The sequence below is a fragment of the Lynx canadensis genome, chromosome D2 (genome assembly GCF_007474595.2).
Source record: "Lynx canadensis isolate LIC74 chromosome D2, mLynCan4.pri.v2, whole genome shotgun sequence".
NCBI lineage: Eukaryota > Metazoa > Chordata > Mammalia > Carnivora > Felidae > Lynx > Lynx canadensis.
The window spans coordinates 19,297,574-19,312,625 of NC_044313.2; the positions used below are offsets into that span (position 1 = coordinate 19,297,574).

Genomic DNA, 15,052 nt, shown 5'->3' on the forward strand with positions numbered 1-15,052 from the left:
AAAAACCCAAAAACCCATATAGCTGGTAGTTTTATAAATAGTAAACAATATAAGTAAGTATAATGAATGTCACTCTTGACCATACAAAATACTTTGGTGCATTTTTTGTACACCTATTTTTCTATACTTCATGGTTGCCATTTGCTGTTTTAAAGTTTTCCAGATTAAATGGTAGTAGAGTCCCTTCTCTCAGTTCCACATTTTTGTAGTTCAAGGACACTGCAAAGGCTGATTTCATGTCCAATTTCAGTTACATGCAGCATTGAAAAATTTTTAAGACTCAGTGGCACAACATTTACAAAGACCTAATTTATACTGAATAACTTCATATAGGATAATTTAAAAAGGTAACTTTTATATGGTCAAAATAATGGACAATATAATTCAGGTTAACAGTACATTTTCTGGGGCGCCTGGGTGGCTCAGCTGCTCGAGCTTCCAACTCTGATCTCATCATCTCACAGTTTCAGGAGTTCAAGCCCTGCATCAGCTGGCAGCATAGAGCCTGCTTGGAATTCTCTCTCCCTCTCTCTGCTGTTCCCACACTCGCACTGTCCCTGTCTCTCTGAATGAATGAATGAATGAATGAATGAATGAATGAATAAAATAAAAATAAACTTAAAAACAAAAAAATGAAAGTACATTTTCTATACGCTATTTTATACCTCCCGATCTTAAAACATAATTCAGAAGAGCTAAGTATTCACCACGGTATACCTCCTGTTAAACATCAAGGGAAGGCTGAGCTTTACTAGGAAAAAAAAGTCAAAACTGTTAAATATGATTTTAAGATACTATCATTTTTGTAATGTTCTATCTTGTAACTGCCTATCTTATAAACTCTGTACTGTGCAAATTATCATGTATCTAATTAAAAACAAGTTCTGACATGCAAGTTAAAATATAACCAAAGGACACCATCATACAAAATACTTTGTTGACATTCTTGTTTAGCAATCACAAGACAACTGTTAAAAATGAGTTTTGAGGGGCGCCTGGCTGGCTCAGTCAGTTAAGCGTCTGACTTCAGCTCAGGTGATGATCTCATGGTTAGTGGGTTTGAGCCCTGTGTAGGGCTCCGAGGGGACAGCTCAGAGCCTGGAGCCTGCTTTGGATTCTGAGTCTCCCTCTCTCTCTCTGCCCCTCCCCCACTCGCACTCTGTCTCTTGAAAATAAAGGTTAAAAAAATTTTTTTTAAATGAGTTTTGAGCTAAGAAGAAAAACACTAAACAAGCAAAAATTATGTATATGTTTCTATTAAAGACAAATATTAAAATAAAAAAAACATTTGAGCCATACACATGATATTCCCTTCAGTAGTAGATACCAAGTTTTAAGTGCTAGCTAGACAGACTTACTGAATAATTTCTACAAAATTATCTAAAGAAAATGGTATAGACAACTAAAGCAAATGCTATTTGCATATTAAGTCTGATCAGACCACTGGAATTCTCCATATAAATAATACCAGTAATAACATATGAAATTTGATTAATAATGGTCATTAATAAAGTCCCTCTTAGACTTTCTAACAGTATTTTTTTATTTGTTTATTTCGAGGGGGGGGCGCAGAGAAGGAGAGAGAGAATCCCAGGCAAGCAGAGCCTGATGCAGGGCTTAAACTCACGAGCCGTGAGATCATGACCTGAACCAAAATCGGCCGCTTAACAGACTGAGCCACCAAGGTGCCCCTCCAAATAAGAGCATCAACAGCATTTTTACTAGTACCTATAACATATAAAATGCTTATAATGTAACTTAAATATTATTCAATTATTGTTACAATTGTTGTTGGAGCTCTGATAATCTGCACAAAGACTCACTAGCCCACTTAGTACCACTGGGCAAATGAGGGTGAAAAAAACGCTCCTTCCTCTAGACTCTCTACTTCCATCTGTCAGAAATTTGACATAATATACTGATTTTGTTAGAATGAGGCACTTTACTGCCATCTGCTGAAAAACTGCAAATCTATGATGTGACTACATCCACCAGCGTGTAGTGTTGTTGCACAATGCACAACCTGCAAAACCTGTATGTGACAGCCCTGTCCACACTACTCTGAATGGTGCAGACACTTCATAGTATGGACAGTAATACTTCCTCCTATCAAACCTTAACAAGTCCCCAATCTAAAACACCACAAATTACGATCCAGTGTGAAGTCTTGATCGTTAGCAAGTATTTACATTCAAAACAGTTTATATCTACAATACAGAATGTCAGCAGGAATAGTTAACAAGTGTGTAAAGTTTGTTTAAAGGTAATAATGATCCAACTTCAGTTTTAAAAGTTAAAAATCTCCTCCAAAAACGTACATTTTCACTTATATTTCAAAGTTAAAAATAAACACACAAACGTTTCCTTGGAATTAGTGTTAATCAGGTTAAGAAGGCATTCTAGTCAATAACAAAGTACAGATATCTATTTTATAAAACATTCTCTTAATTCTTTCTTAAACAGAACACTCAAGATATCCTTTTATATATAAACATCATAATTCTTTCATATTCGAATTCTCAGAGATGTGGTAGTCAACCAAACACTGTCACGTGTCTTCCAATTGCCCAAATTGGCTTGTAAAGTCTAAACAAACCAAAGAATACAGCAAGAGGAAAGTTTTAGCAAAGATATATAGTATGCCATCTTTACCCTCTGGTATAGGCAGAAGGAAACCTTTCTTTATAAGTTGTTTGTTTTAGTTGAATTTGGACATTTCAGGAATTTATTCGCTTGTTTATATACACTGTGCCATTTGTTTGGATCTAGTGTTAATCACCCAAGAATAACCATATAACCTGGTTTTCCAGAGACAGTTCTGACACATGGCTGTTGGGCCCAACATAATGACTAATAGTGCTCCCCATTTCTAAGTGTTCCATTTTATACACTTCAACCACAACCCATTCTTACTGATAAATAATTATAAATTCTGCAAGCTGAAATTTGGACTCAAGATGCATGGCTTAGCAGTAACTGATATGAAAAGTTGTAACAAAAGTTATCACAGAAAGACTATATAAATTGTAATGTATAACCATTTAAACATTTTAAATGATTCAGCCTTTAGAATGAGATAAGTTAGAAATATGCAATTACATTTTTAGAGGCCATTCCAATTTATCACCCACCTTTTAATAGAAGTACAAATAAAAGTTTAGTGTATTTTCTCCTCCAAGAGTTTCTATCTTCTGTTTTCATGTGCATCTATCAAGTCCATAAATTATTTAGCATCTCCCCCTTCTTTTTGTATGAAATAACCATATGGGATTTAAAAAGTACTGAACTATCACAAAAGGACTGTTTGATATGGTCATTGCAGTTTTGCTACTATATATTAACAAAAAGCAAAGTTTAGAGCAACTTTTTACAATGTAACATTCTAACCCCCCCCCCCCCCTTTTTTAGACTTACTGAGCCTTATGGAGAGACTAAACCTGATTTCTTCAAAAGAAAGAAAAATGTTTGGATATGCCAATGAGTCCCACTGCAGTTTCAGGAAAAGTATTTGCTTATATGTAGTCATTGAACAGTATCCCTAAACTATTTAAATATTAAATATCAATTTCATAAGGGTATCCCAATTAGAGTCCACTTAGTTTCTTGTTAGAAGTAACAAAATTCATGGGATCTTACAAGGTAGCAGCCTTAAAAAGGACATATGTTTTATACTTCTTACAACTTTTTTATAGAAGTCCTCAGCTATATATGGTTTGCCTAGAACATTACTTGTACACGTTAAGAGTGTGATCCTTCTGCATTTCTTTCTGTTGAAGACTAACATAAATGACAGCAGGGGAACCAAAATGTTTTAAAAATCAAATCTATTTTCATTTTTAAGAAACAATAACCTTTTCTCTCAAAAAAAAAAAAAACAAAAAACATTAGGTTACTGCCTTTAAAGTTCAAGTTCTATCATCTTTATACATAAACACACCTGGATATGATATTTTTTAAAAAACCACACATACACACAGGTATATAGAGCTGTAATAAACAAATTCCTTTTATAAACAAAATTTTAACTGAAAAGCCACAGTAGATGGAAAAAAAGAAGAAAGGATATTACTTGGTAAAATCCAGTGACATCTACAATAGTTTTACAGCACATTTAAGCATTCTAGGGTTTTATATCTTCACCTGCCTTCCATTTCTTACTTGTTCCTTAAAAAATTGCCAATTATGAATACAGGTTCAACCACAAACTTAGTCTTGATTTTGAGTGCCAGAAAAAGCAAAACATTCCAAATTTCTACCTTAATACAGCTTCAATTAAAAAATGGTTTTATTTAAAACACAATGCCCATCTAAATGGGAAAAAAAAAAAAGAAAACCAAGCAGCAATACTTAATTATACATAATATTCGTTATATGGGAAGTGTTTTCTAGGATGATATCTAGAATGCACTTGCTCTGTCTCTTCAATAATTAAATCGACTTAGGCTGACACTACCAAAAGTAAGATTACTGTATAAGGGGCACACACTTACAATACTGCTAGCCTTAAAAGCAGTAAAGCAAAAGAAAATGTATCAAATAGCACATGCACATCTTACAGAACTTCCACTGAACTGTCAATGGCTTCTATACAATGTGCCTCTTCTCCATAATTGTATTAACAACTACCAAGAAAGGAAAGATGAGATTAAAATCAATGGTACTGAACTGAATTGTTTGAAGCCAGTGCCCCACATGTGGGGAAAAGTGCATTTAGTTCAGCAGCAATACAGCACAGTGTGAAGATATTGTGCTTAGACGCAGATATTCCAGAACTGAAAAATGTACAAGGCAAGTCAAGATATAAAACCATAGTACACTGTTAAATAACCTTGAAACATACATATATTGCAGTGTTCAAAGAAAAACATTCATTTCATTGTACAAGGCTAGGGAGAAATCCTTAAAGTTACCTATTGTAGTTTATGATATAATAAATACATATCTATATAGCATTGTATATACATATATAGAATGTGTGTGTGTATGGGTGTGTAGGGTTTGTTTTTGTTTTTGTTTTGCCAAATTATTGTTAGTTTTTGTCATTCTGCAACTTACAGGAGTGAAAACTTTCATACTACAAGTTTCTGTTCCCCCAAACTTAAGAAAAGATATTTATTTATACTAGAAAAGGTCTCAATACCCTCCCCCCAACCTAAAGACTCACTTCAGATATTTTGCTTTACAATTGATCAGAGAAACACAATTAAAAGAATTCTAGAATTTTTGACTGTATCTTTTCACTTGCCAGTTGTTTCAACAAGCAAATATCTTTTAATATTTAAACCAGCTGATGCAAATTCTTTAGCAGAGGATATAAACTAGATTTCACTGATTAAAACAGAGCAAATCAAACAACAACAACAAAAAATCCAGTGATTTACTCTGACTGTAAACAATATATAAAATTTAAATCTCAAATTTCAAAATAAGTTAAAGAAAAATTCTACTTTTAGGGCCTATAATACTATAATGATCTGACAATTGGTAAGGGGAAAATGTATACAAAAAGTTGCAACAAAACTGTCCATTATTTTTGCTAAGAGAAAGTATATGTAACTATACTACCTCTGGCCCTTAAATTTAATAACTTCATAATTTGTTGGCAAATGTTTTAAGCAAACTGGCATTATCATATTACACAACAGAAAAACATCCATCAAGTTCAGCAAAGAAAACTTATATAAGCCTTTTGTACAGAATTAAAAAAAAAAATCTAAATGGCTATGATTCCTCTATTAGCAGAAACACATAATGCAGTCTTTATAAATCTGCCAAATATATCGATATCTACATAAATAGATACAGATATAGATATGAAACATTAATGGCAGTCTATTTTTGAACAGTGTGTGGGACCAGCAGATTTGTATCAGACCATGGCACGATATGGACCCTGCATCTTTAGGAACTGAATGATAAAAGAAGGACCCCCAGCAACAATCTGAGGTGGAAGGTGACTGAGTGGACAGTTCTCAATACTCATGATTGAAAGCTTGCTGCAAAGAGCCAGCTCAAAGGGAAGGCTATGTAGATTGGGGTTGTCATTCAAATACAGTTCTTCTAGGTTCTCCAGTGTACCTGTAAAAAAAAGAGAAGGAAAATCAATTACTATTTTTTAACAAATTCATTACTATTTTAGGGGCACCTGGGTGGCTCAATTGGTTAAGTGTCCGACTTCGGCTCAGGTCATGATCTCACTGTTTGTGGGTTCGAGCCCCACGTCGGGCTCTATGCTGACAGCTCAGAGCCTGGAGCCTGCTTCTGACTCTGTGTCTCCCTCTCTCTCTGCCCCTTCCCTGCTTGCTCTCTGTCTCTCAGATAAGAAAACATTAAAAAAAATTTTTTTAATTCATTACTATTTTAGAAATTCAATCGGGAATGATGTGGGCATTATATACACTGAATACATATTTCCTCTTCCTCTCGTCTCTTAGTTTTAAAGCTCTACAACCATGGTCTTAGATTTTGTTGCATATTCAAATCAAGTGGGGCCAATTTAAAGAACCTTATATCCAGGTCACACTCCATACCAATTAAACCAGAATTTCTTCCTTTATGGTAGGTTTTTAAACTTGTATTTTTTTTTTTTTTTAACACACATGCTGTATCTCCAAGGATTCTGTTCAGAACAACTTGGCATTGGTATGCATTTTTTCAAAACTCCAGAGATAAGTTTATTGTAAATCAGTGCTTATCATCACTTTCCTATTATAGATACTGTGATAATCTCTTTTACTAATAAATTTATCATGTGGAAAGATTTTTGTTACTGGGTATATAAATCCTTCACAAAGAGAGGTTATCACATATGTGGCAGGAAGCCAAAAATCAACTTATGTAATCTTTGAAAAATTTATCTTAGACTCTCTTAGGATATTCACACTTTGTAGGCAAATGTCTCCTGCAATCACATGAGGCTAGATGAATAAACATACTAAAAATGAAGTCACCTCCAGTGTTTTCTAATTTTTAAACTTCAAAATCTGTAATATTTGATAGCTGTATGCACAAGACTAATGAAAATAATGGCTACCAGGTAATGGATATTCACATTTAAGATTTTACTTAATATTCAGAGCAACCCTATGAGAAGTTACTATTATCATCCTTCCTTTGCACAAGTAGAAAACCTAAAGGCTTATGGTTTATCCAAAGCCATAAAGCCAATGAGCAGCACGGCCAGATTTTGAATTGTCTATTTTACTTCTTTTTTTTTAATTGAAGTATAATTACATTATAACTTCAAAATCATTCTTTTTGAGAGAGAGAGACGGGGGGGGGGGGAGAGAGAGAGAGGGAGAGAGCGAGCAAGCTAGCACGTGCACACACAAGCAGAGGAAGAGGGGGACAGAGAATCTTAAGCAGGCTCCACACCCTGAGTGGAGCCCAACATGGAGCTCGATCTCACAACCATGAGGATCATGACCTGAGCTGAAATCAAGAGTCAGACACTTAACCACCTGAGCCACCCAGGCACCCCAATTCCAAACTCCTTCTTAATCACTATTCTAAAAAGCGTCTGAAACAGCATGGTATATATGCAAGAAAATAATGCGTGAAACTACTAATTTAAGAACTATAATGTGACCTCAATCGATTCTCTTTGTAAAATGGGGTTACAACTTGAATTGCCTAAAATTCAAGGTAGTCACATTGATTATATGAAATAATGGATATGAACACTTAGAAAATTTGAAGGTACTGTCAAATATTAATTTAATCAAATATCCTAAAACCTCATAAGGAAATGTTCTTTTGGCATTGGATATTACTAATTTAATTCAAGTTTATATAATTTTGAAATGTAGAGGAAACAAGAGGATAACTTTTCTAAAATAAGGTTAAACCTATTGGAAATGTAAGTATGCTAAAACATTCTCAAATAAAATATTAACTCTAATACCCCATGCGGAAATCTCACCAAAACCAACCAACGAACTAAGAACTGGTGCTCTATAAAAATACAAAATAAAAATCTTGACTCTGATGTAACATCAGATGACAAAAACAAATTTGTCCCATCTGAAACACTGCTTGAACATACAAGAGCAAATTAGTAAGTACAGTCAAGCATCCAAAAGGTTCATACCAATTTCTTCAGGAAGATGAGTAAGCAGGTTCTCTCCAAGGCCTAGATGTGTGAGATTGGTAAGGTGACCAATGCCTCTAGGAAGGGTAGTCAGCTGGTTGTTTGTCAAGACTAATTTCTAAAAGATTAACAAAACAAAAGAGAAATACATATATATTTCTTACTACTGATGTAAATGTAAAACAATACATCTACTAAACTAATAAGATAAATTAATAGGTAAATTACATTGGGTAAGAATCACTCAATAAATTTCACTTTCAAAATATATCATTTGTTAGGAAGCAAAAAGCAGGCTACATAAGCATAAAACTGAGCCTTACTGCTACAACAGAAAAATCTCTAATTCAAGAATTAGATCAAATTCTTAAGAAAAATGCACAATTTGGAATGCACCCCAAAAACTTTAGTCGTAGAACTATAAAATCACCAGGATAATGTTTTACCTGTAAATCCTTAAGATAAGCAATTTCATTTGGCAAGGACTCCAATTTGTTCTCTTCTAGATCCAATTCTCTTAACTTCCTAAGGTTTCCAAGACCATGGGGAAGCTTTTTTAGAAGATTGTTTGACAGTATTAGAACCTAAGAGAAATTATTGACAGTATTTAGTAACTCAAGAAATGGAGTTATATATTACCATGTGTGGCTTAAAATTTATTAAACTACTAATTTTCTAAACAGTGAATATTAAGGGTAATGTTCATTTATATAACATAAAACATTTAATTTACTATTCTTAAAAAAACCACCATAGTTACTGGAAATAAAAGATTTTAAGTCAAAGCTAATGAAAGCAAAAGTTTAACTTTAACCATATTACAAAAAAATGTAAAATTAACTACTTGCACTAAAATTCATATAGTTAATGGTGTTTTGATACTGAATGATTACAAATGGGAATCTGATAGGAAGCCACTTATTTGTTCAAAACCCCTTACAAACTATCATTTAAGGGTGGTTAACAACTGATTTCTAAACTGCTAATTCAAAGCCCTACAGTTATTAGCTATGGTATATTTATTACATTGCAAGCCATCCTGTAATACACTGAAGAGAGAAAAAAGTGGTTGAGAAAGATAGTTCCTCTTCTTAGAGAAATTACAGTGGTGGTGGTGGAGAAAGTAGGGAGACAATACTGGGTATGGGACAGTGAAAAGAGCACTGAATGGAAAGACCTACGTAAGGTTTTGGGCTAATATTTTATGCCCACTTGTTTTCCCCAAAGTTATACCATACATAGTAAAATGAACATATGTAATAAGACCAAAAAATGATAATAATGATAATAGCTATTATTTATTGAGTTTACTACTTGCAAGGCACTAAATGCATTGCGTATGTGTTATCACATTTAATCCTAACTACAGCCTGTGAGGTAAATACTATCTTCTTCATTTCACAGCTGAGGAAACAGAAGCTTGGGCAAGTTAAATCCATAGAGATAAAAGTGGAATTGTACCTAGATCTGTCTTGCTTCAAAGCTCATGCTTTTTAACCATTATGCCATACTATTTTGGCTTACTAAATAAAATGATTAAAAAAAAAGAAATTAGATTTTTTTTAAAAACATGGATACAGAGGAAACTTTTAAAAAATATTTTACTATTAGTAAGCTTTTTCATCAAAAGGATGAAAATTCTAGGGACTCAGAAGCAGGAGAAATCATCCTTGACTAAAGAGAACATTAAGATGAATCTTTTAATTATGGAAAAAATTTTTAAAAGAAAAAATTAAAGGGATGAGGGGAGGGCATTCTAGATATTGGGAACAGTAAGACTAAATGTGCAGAGTTAGAAACACGCACAAATTTCCAACAAAGAAAACAGTCTAATTAGTAAATAAAAGAATACATGGGTAAATAGGATGTAAAAGTGGGCCAGAATCGTATGAAAGGTTCTCAATGCCAGTCTGAGAAATCTAGAATTATTTTGGTAGACAACAGTACAGGATTCTTTTTTTTTTTGGTTTTGTGTGGTTTTTTTTATTTAATAATTTCATTTTTTAAAATTTACATCCAAATTAGTTCGGATATAGTGAAACAATGATTTCAGGAGTAGATTTCTTACCCATTTAGCCCACCCCCCCCCCACAACCCCTCCAGCAACTCTGTTTGTTCTCTATATTCATGAGTCTCTTCTGTTTTGTCCCCCTCCCTGTTTTTATATTATTTTTGTTTCCCTTCCCTTATGTTCATCTGTTTTGTTTCTTAAGGTCCTCATATGAGTGAAGTCATACGATTTTTGTCTTTCTCTAATTTCACTTAGCATAATACCCTCCAGTTCCATCCATGTAGTTGCAAATGGCAAGATTTTATTCTTTTTGACTGCCAAGTAATACTCCATCATATATATATATATATATATATATATATATATATATATATATACACACACACACACATCTATATATGTATGTATATATATATATATATATATACATACATATATAGATGTTGCAAATGGCAAGATTTTATTCTTTTTGATTGCCAAGTAATACTCCATCACACACACACACACACACACACACACACACACACACACACACACACATCTTCTTTAACCATTCATCCATCGATGGACATTTGGGGTCTTTCCATACTTTGGCTATTGTCGATAGTGCCGCTGTTGCTGCCTGAGTTGTTAATGTTAGCCATTCTGACAGGTGTAAGGTGGTATCTCATTGTGGTTTTGATTTGTATTTCCCTGATGATGAGTGATGTTGAGCGTTTTTTCATGAGTTGGTTGGCCATCTGGATGTCTTCCTTGGAGAAGTGTCTATTCCTGTCTTTTGCCCATTTCTTCACTGGATTATTTGTTTTTTGGGTGTTGAGTTTGAGAAGTTCTGTATAAATTTTGGATACTAACCCTTTATCTGATATGTCATTTGCAAATATCTTCTCCCATTCCGTCGGTTGCCTTTTAGTTTTGCTGACTGTTTCCTTTGCTGTGCAGAAGCTTTTTAGTTTGATGAGGTCCCAGTAGTTCATTTTTGCTTTTGTTTCCCTTGCCTCCAGAGATGTGTTGAGTAAGAAGTTGCTGTGGGCAAGATCAAAGAGGTTTTTGCCTGCTTTCTCCTTGAGGATTTTGATAGCTTCCTGTCTTACATTGAGGTCTTTCATCCATTTTGAGTTTATTTTTGTGTATGGTGTAAGAAAGTGGTCCAGGTTCATTCTTCTGCATGTCGCTGTCCAGTTTTCCCAGCACCACTTGCTGAAGAGACTGTCTTTATTCCATTGGATATTCTTTTCTGCTTTGTCAAAGATTAGTTGGCCATACGTTTGTGGGTCCATTTCTGGGTTCTCTCTTCTGATCCATTGATCTGAGTGTCTGTTCTTGTGCCAATACCATACTGCCTTGATGATTAAGCTTTGTAGTATAGATTGAAGTCTGGGATTGTGATGCCTCCTGCTTTGGTTTTCTTTTTCAAGATTGCTTTGGCTATTCAGGGTCTTTTCGGGTTCCACACAAATCTTAGGATTATTTGTTCTAGCTCTGTGAAGAATGCTGGTGTTACTTTGATAGGGATTGCACTGAATATGTAGATTGCTTTGGGTAGTATCGACATTTTAACAATATTTGTTCTTCCTATCCAGGCAGGATTCTTGAACACAGTTAAGGGAAAAAATATGTTCTAAAATATGCTAAATTTTAGAGACCTTTTCTTTCAAAGACACATTATAGCATTCAAACCTACCAACTTTTAGTGGACAAGAGTAATTCAGAAGCATTGAGCCCAGATTATGTTCACACTTCATCAAGCTAATGGAGTTGTAGGTTTAAGAGAGCTCTAATATTTTTACATATGACCTTCTCCCAAAGAAATTGCTTATTTGAACTGGAAAGTTTGTAAGTGAGGTAACTGCAGAAGGTTTAAGGAGTTCTAAATAAACGGCTCTTTTATACTCACCTCAAGAGAAACAAGACCAGACACATCCTCAGGAATCTTTGTGAGCTGATTAGTGGCTAAATTCAATTCTACCATACTGGTCCAAGTTCCAAAATCCAAGGGAAGTGATGTCAACTGATTGTCCTGGCAAAGACAAAAAAAAAAAAAAAAAAAAAGTAACCAAGGTAGAACCACAAAAACTAAGCTCCATATATATATACCTCCCTATGGAAAGAGAATGCTTAAACACAAAACTTTATTCCCCTTTTTGATATCCAAATAAAGAAATTTAAAAGCAACAAAAAATATAAGCCTCCAAAGTTTTTCAGACAGTAATTAGGTTTTTATTTTGAACTGGAAGCTTGTTCCTTATGTGATTATCAGTATTGGATATGGAAAAATAGACTATACAGACCTAACACTGAGATGTCAAAGGTTCCAGTGAAAACCAGGTTTTCCCCATTTCACAATAATATACAGCAATCATGGAATAAAATGTGGATGGTCATGAGCACAATAGAAGAAGAAACATCTAATTATAGCCCATGAGGAAACCAAATAAGCTCAGCTATTCTAGAAATAGTGAGCAATAAATAGGAGAGAAAAAAGTCTAAAGAAGACAGCAAATTAAATCATTAAAACACTAATTGGAAGTATCCACAATTATACTTTAAAAATCCATATAAGAGATGGTAAAAATACATTTTTCAGTGAATAATAAAAACAGATGATGAAACAGTAGGATACTAATTTTGTTTAAAAATGAGATATATATAGGGATGCCTGGGTGGTTCAGTCAGTTGAGCGTCTAACTTTGGCTCAAGTCATGATCTCACGGTTCGTGAGTTTGAGCCCTGCATTGGGCTCACTGCTGTCATTGCAGAGCCCACTTCGAACTCTGTCCCCCTCTCTCTCTGCCCCTCCCCTGCTGGTGCTTTCTCAAAAATAGACATTAAAAAAAAAAAAGTAGATATTGCTATATGCAGAAAAAAGTGAAATATATGCCAGTGATTCACTATTTTTCTTCTTGCTTCTTCGTGTCTATGTCTAAACACATCTTCATCAATAACTCTTACCCCACTGTTTTTGTTGGGGCTTTTGGTATCAAAAGAGGACCATCAGTACCCTGATGTTCACTAATGTGTTAACAGTGATGCTACCTCTCAGTGGTAGGATTATTTTATGTCCTTTTTGTTAATCTGTATTTTAAATTTTTTCTGCAATATACATGGATTACTTGTCTCATTTTACACAAAACCATCCATAAATCTAAAGTAACAAACATCCATTTGAAACCAAGTTTTTATTTTATTATAATATTTATATTTATTACCTATTCAGTACAACATTAAACAAATTTTTTAATGCTTATTTTTGAGAGAGAGAGAGAGAGAGAGAGAGAGAGAGACAGACATGGAGTGCAAGTGGGAGAGGGGCAGAGAAAGAGACAAAATCCGAAGCAGGCTCCAGGCTCTGAGCTGTCAGCACAGAGCATGACGCAAGGCTCAAAGCCACGAACATGAGATCATAACCTGAACTGAAGTCATATGCTAAACCGACTGAGAGACATCCACGTGCCCCCACTGTAACAATTAAACTTATTAACTACTGATAATTAATTGTATAAGGCATTTTCATTAAAAAAAATTTACTACTGGTGCTTATATGAGGAGGAAAATGTCAGGTTTCATTTTGACTTCTTTCAAAAAAGTTTTATTAAACATTTGTCATATTGAAGAAAAATTAAGGCAAAGATCTGCTCAAACTTTTATTTCACTGAAAACAACAGGCCTTCCTAAGCTAACAGTACAATAATGTCATATCTATAAAAATGTATCACCAAATGCAAAAGCCAATGAACACCTGGACTGCTGCTGTTCTAAGCCTCTTATTAAACTGACCATTCAGAATTAATACCATTACCACTGGTAAATCTTATGTAACTGAAATGATGAACAATACATTTTATACCTGCTTAAGATTATAAGATTATCTTGAATTTCCACCAGTTCACTTATATACTTCTAAAGAATAATAAATATGGGGGCGCCTGGGTGGCGCAGTCGGTTAAGCGTCCGACTTCAGCCAGGTCACGATCTCGCGGTCTATGAGTTCGAGCCCCGCGTCAGGCTCTGGGCTGATGGCTCAGAGCCTGGAGCCTGTTTCCGATTCTGTGTCTCCCTCTCTCTCTGCCCCTCCCCCGTTCATGCTCTGTCTCTCTCTGTCCCAAAAATAAATAAACATTGAAAAAAAAAATTTAAAAGAATAATAAATATGTATGAACAAGTATAGATAGAATCAATAAATTGTACATTTAGACTACAGTTTAAAGAACCACAATTATGCTGAAATAGTTCACCAAAGATAAAAGAATGTAGTAAGATACAACAGAAAGAACACTTATACCTGGAAGCAGGAAATCTAGGTCTCCTGGATTCCTACACTTCAGCCATAAATTAGCTATATGGCCAATTTATTTATCACCTCTCAGCCTAAAGTTTATTCACTATAAATTAAATCATTGGAAAAATCAGGTTTCATTTCATTCCTCCTTTTTTATAAATGTGAAACATATTCACTGTAGAGAATGTAGATAAGCAAAAAGAAACTAAAGATCACCCATCAAAAGAAAATACTTCCAAGTAATGTATCTCATAAGGGGTTAACATCCAAAATATATGAAGAATCCCTATAACTCAATAGCAAAAGAACAATCCGATTAAAAAATAGGCAGCAGATGTGGATAGACATTTTCCCAAAGACATACAGATGGCCAACAGGTACATGAAAAGATGTTCAACATCACTAGTCATCAGGAAAATGCAAATCAAAACCACAATGAGATACCATCTCACACCTATCAGAATGGTTGTTAGCAAAAAGACAAGAAACAACAAGTATTGGTGAAGATAAGAAAAATAAGAGAAACTTTGTGCACTGTTGGTGGGAATGTAAATGGGTGCAGCAACTATGGAAAATGGTATGGAGGTTCCTCAAAAAATCAAAAGTAGAATTACCATATAATCCCCCAATCCCACTTCTTGGTATTTATCTGAAGGAAATGACAACATTAACT

At 34.3% G+C, this 15,052-nt stretch overlaps 1 protein-coding gene across 2 annotated transcripts in view; it reads right to left on the reverse strand.

Annotated features, from left to right (window-relative positions):
• Positions 1-3,980: 3,980 nt before the first annotated feature.
• SHOC2 (SHOC2 leucine rich repeat scaffold protein) overlaps positions 3,981-15,052 on the reverse strand; it is a 107,521-nt gene continuing 96,449 nt past the window's right edge. For both annotated transcript variants that reach the window (XM_030334970.2, XM_030334969.1), the window contains exons 6-9: positions 11,998-12,120; positions 8,536-8,673; positions 8,090-8,207; positions 3,981-6,078 (exon numbers count right to left, since the gene is read on the reverse strand). In XM_030334970.2, coding sequence (XP_030190830.1) covers positions 5,870-6,078; positions 8,090-8,207; positions 8,536-8,673; positions 11,998-12,120 — 588 coding nt within the window. In that variant the 3' untranslated portion in view covers positions 3,981-5,869. The remainder of the gene's footprint in view (positions 6,079-8,089; positions 8,208-8,535; positions 8,674-11,997; positions 12,121-15,052) is intronic.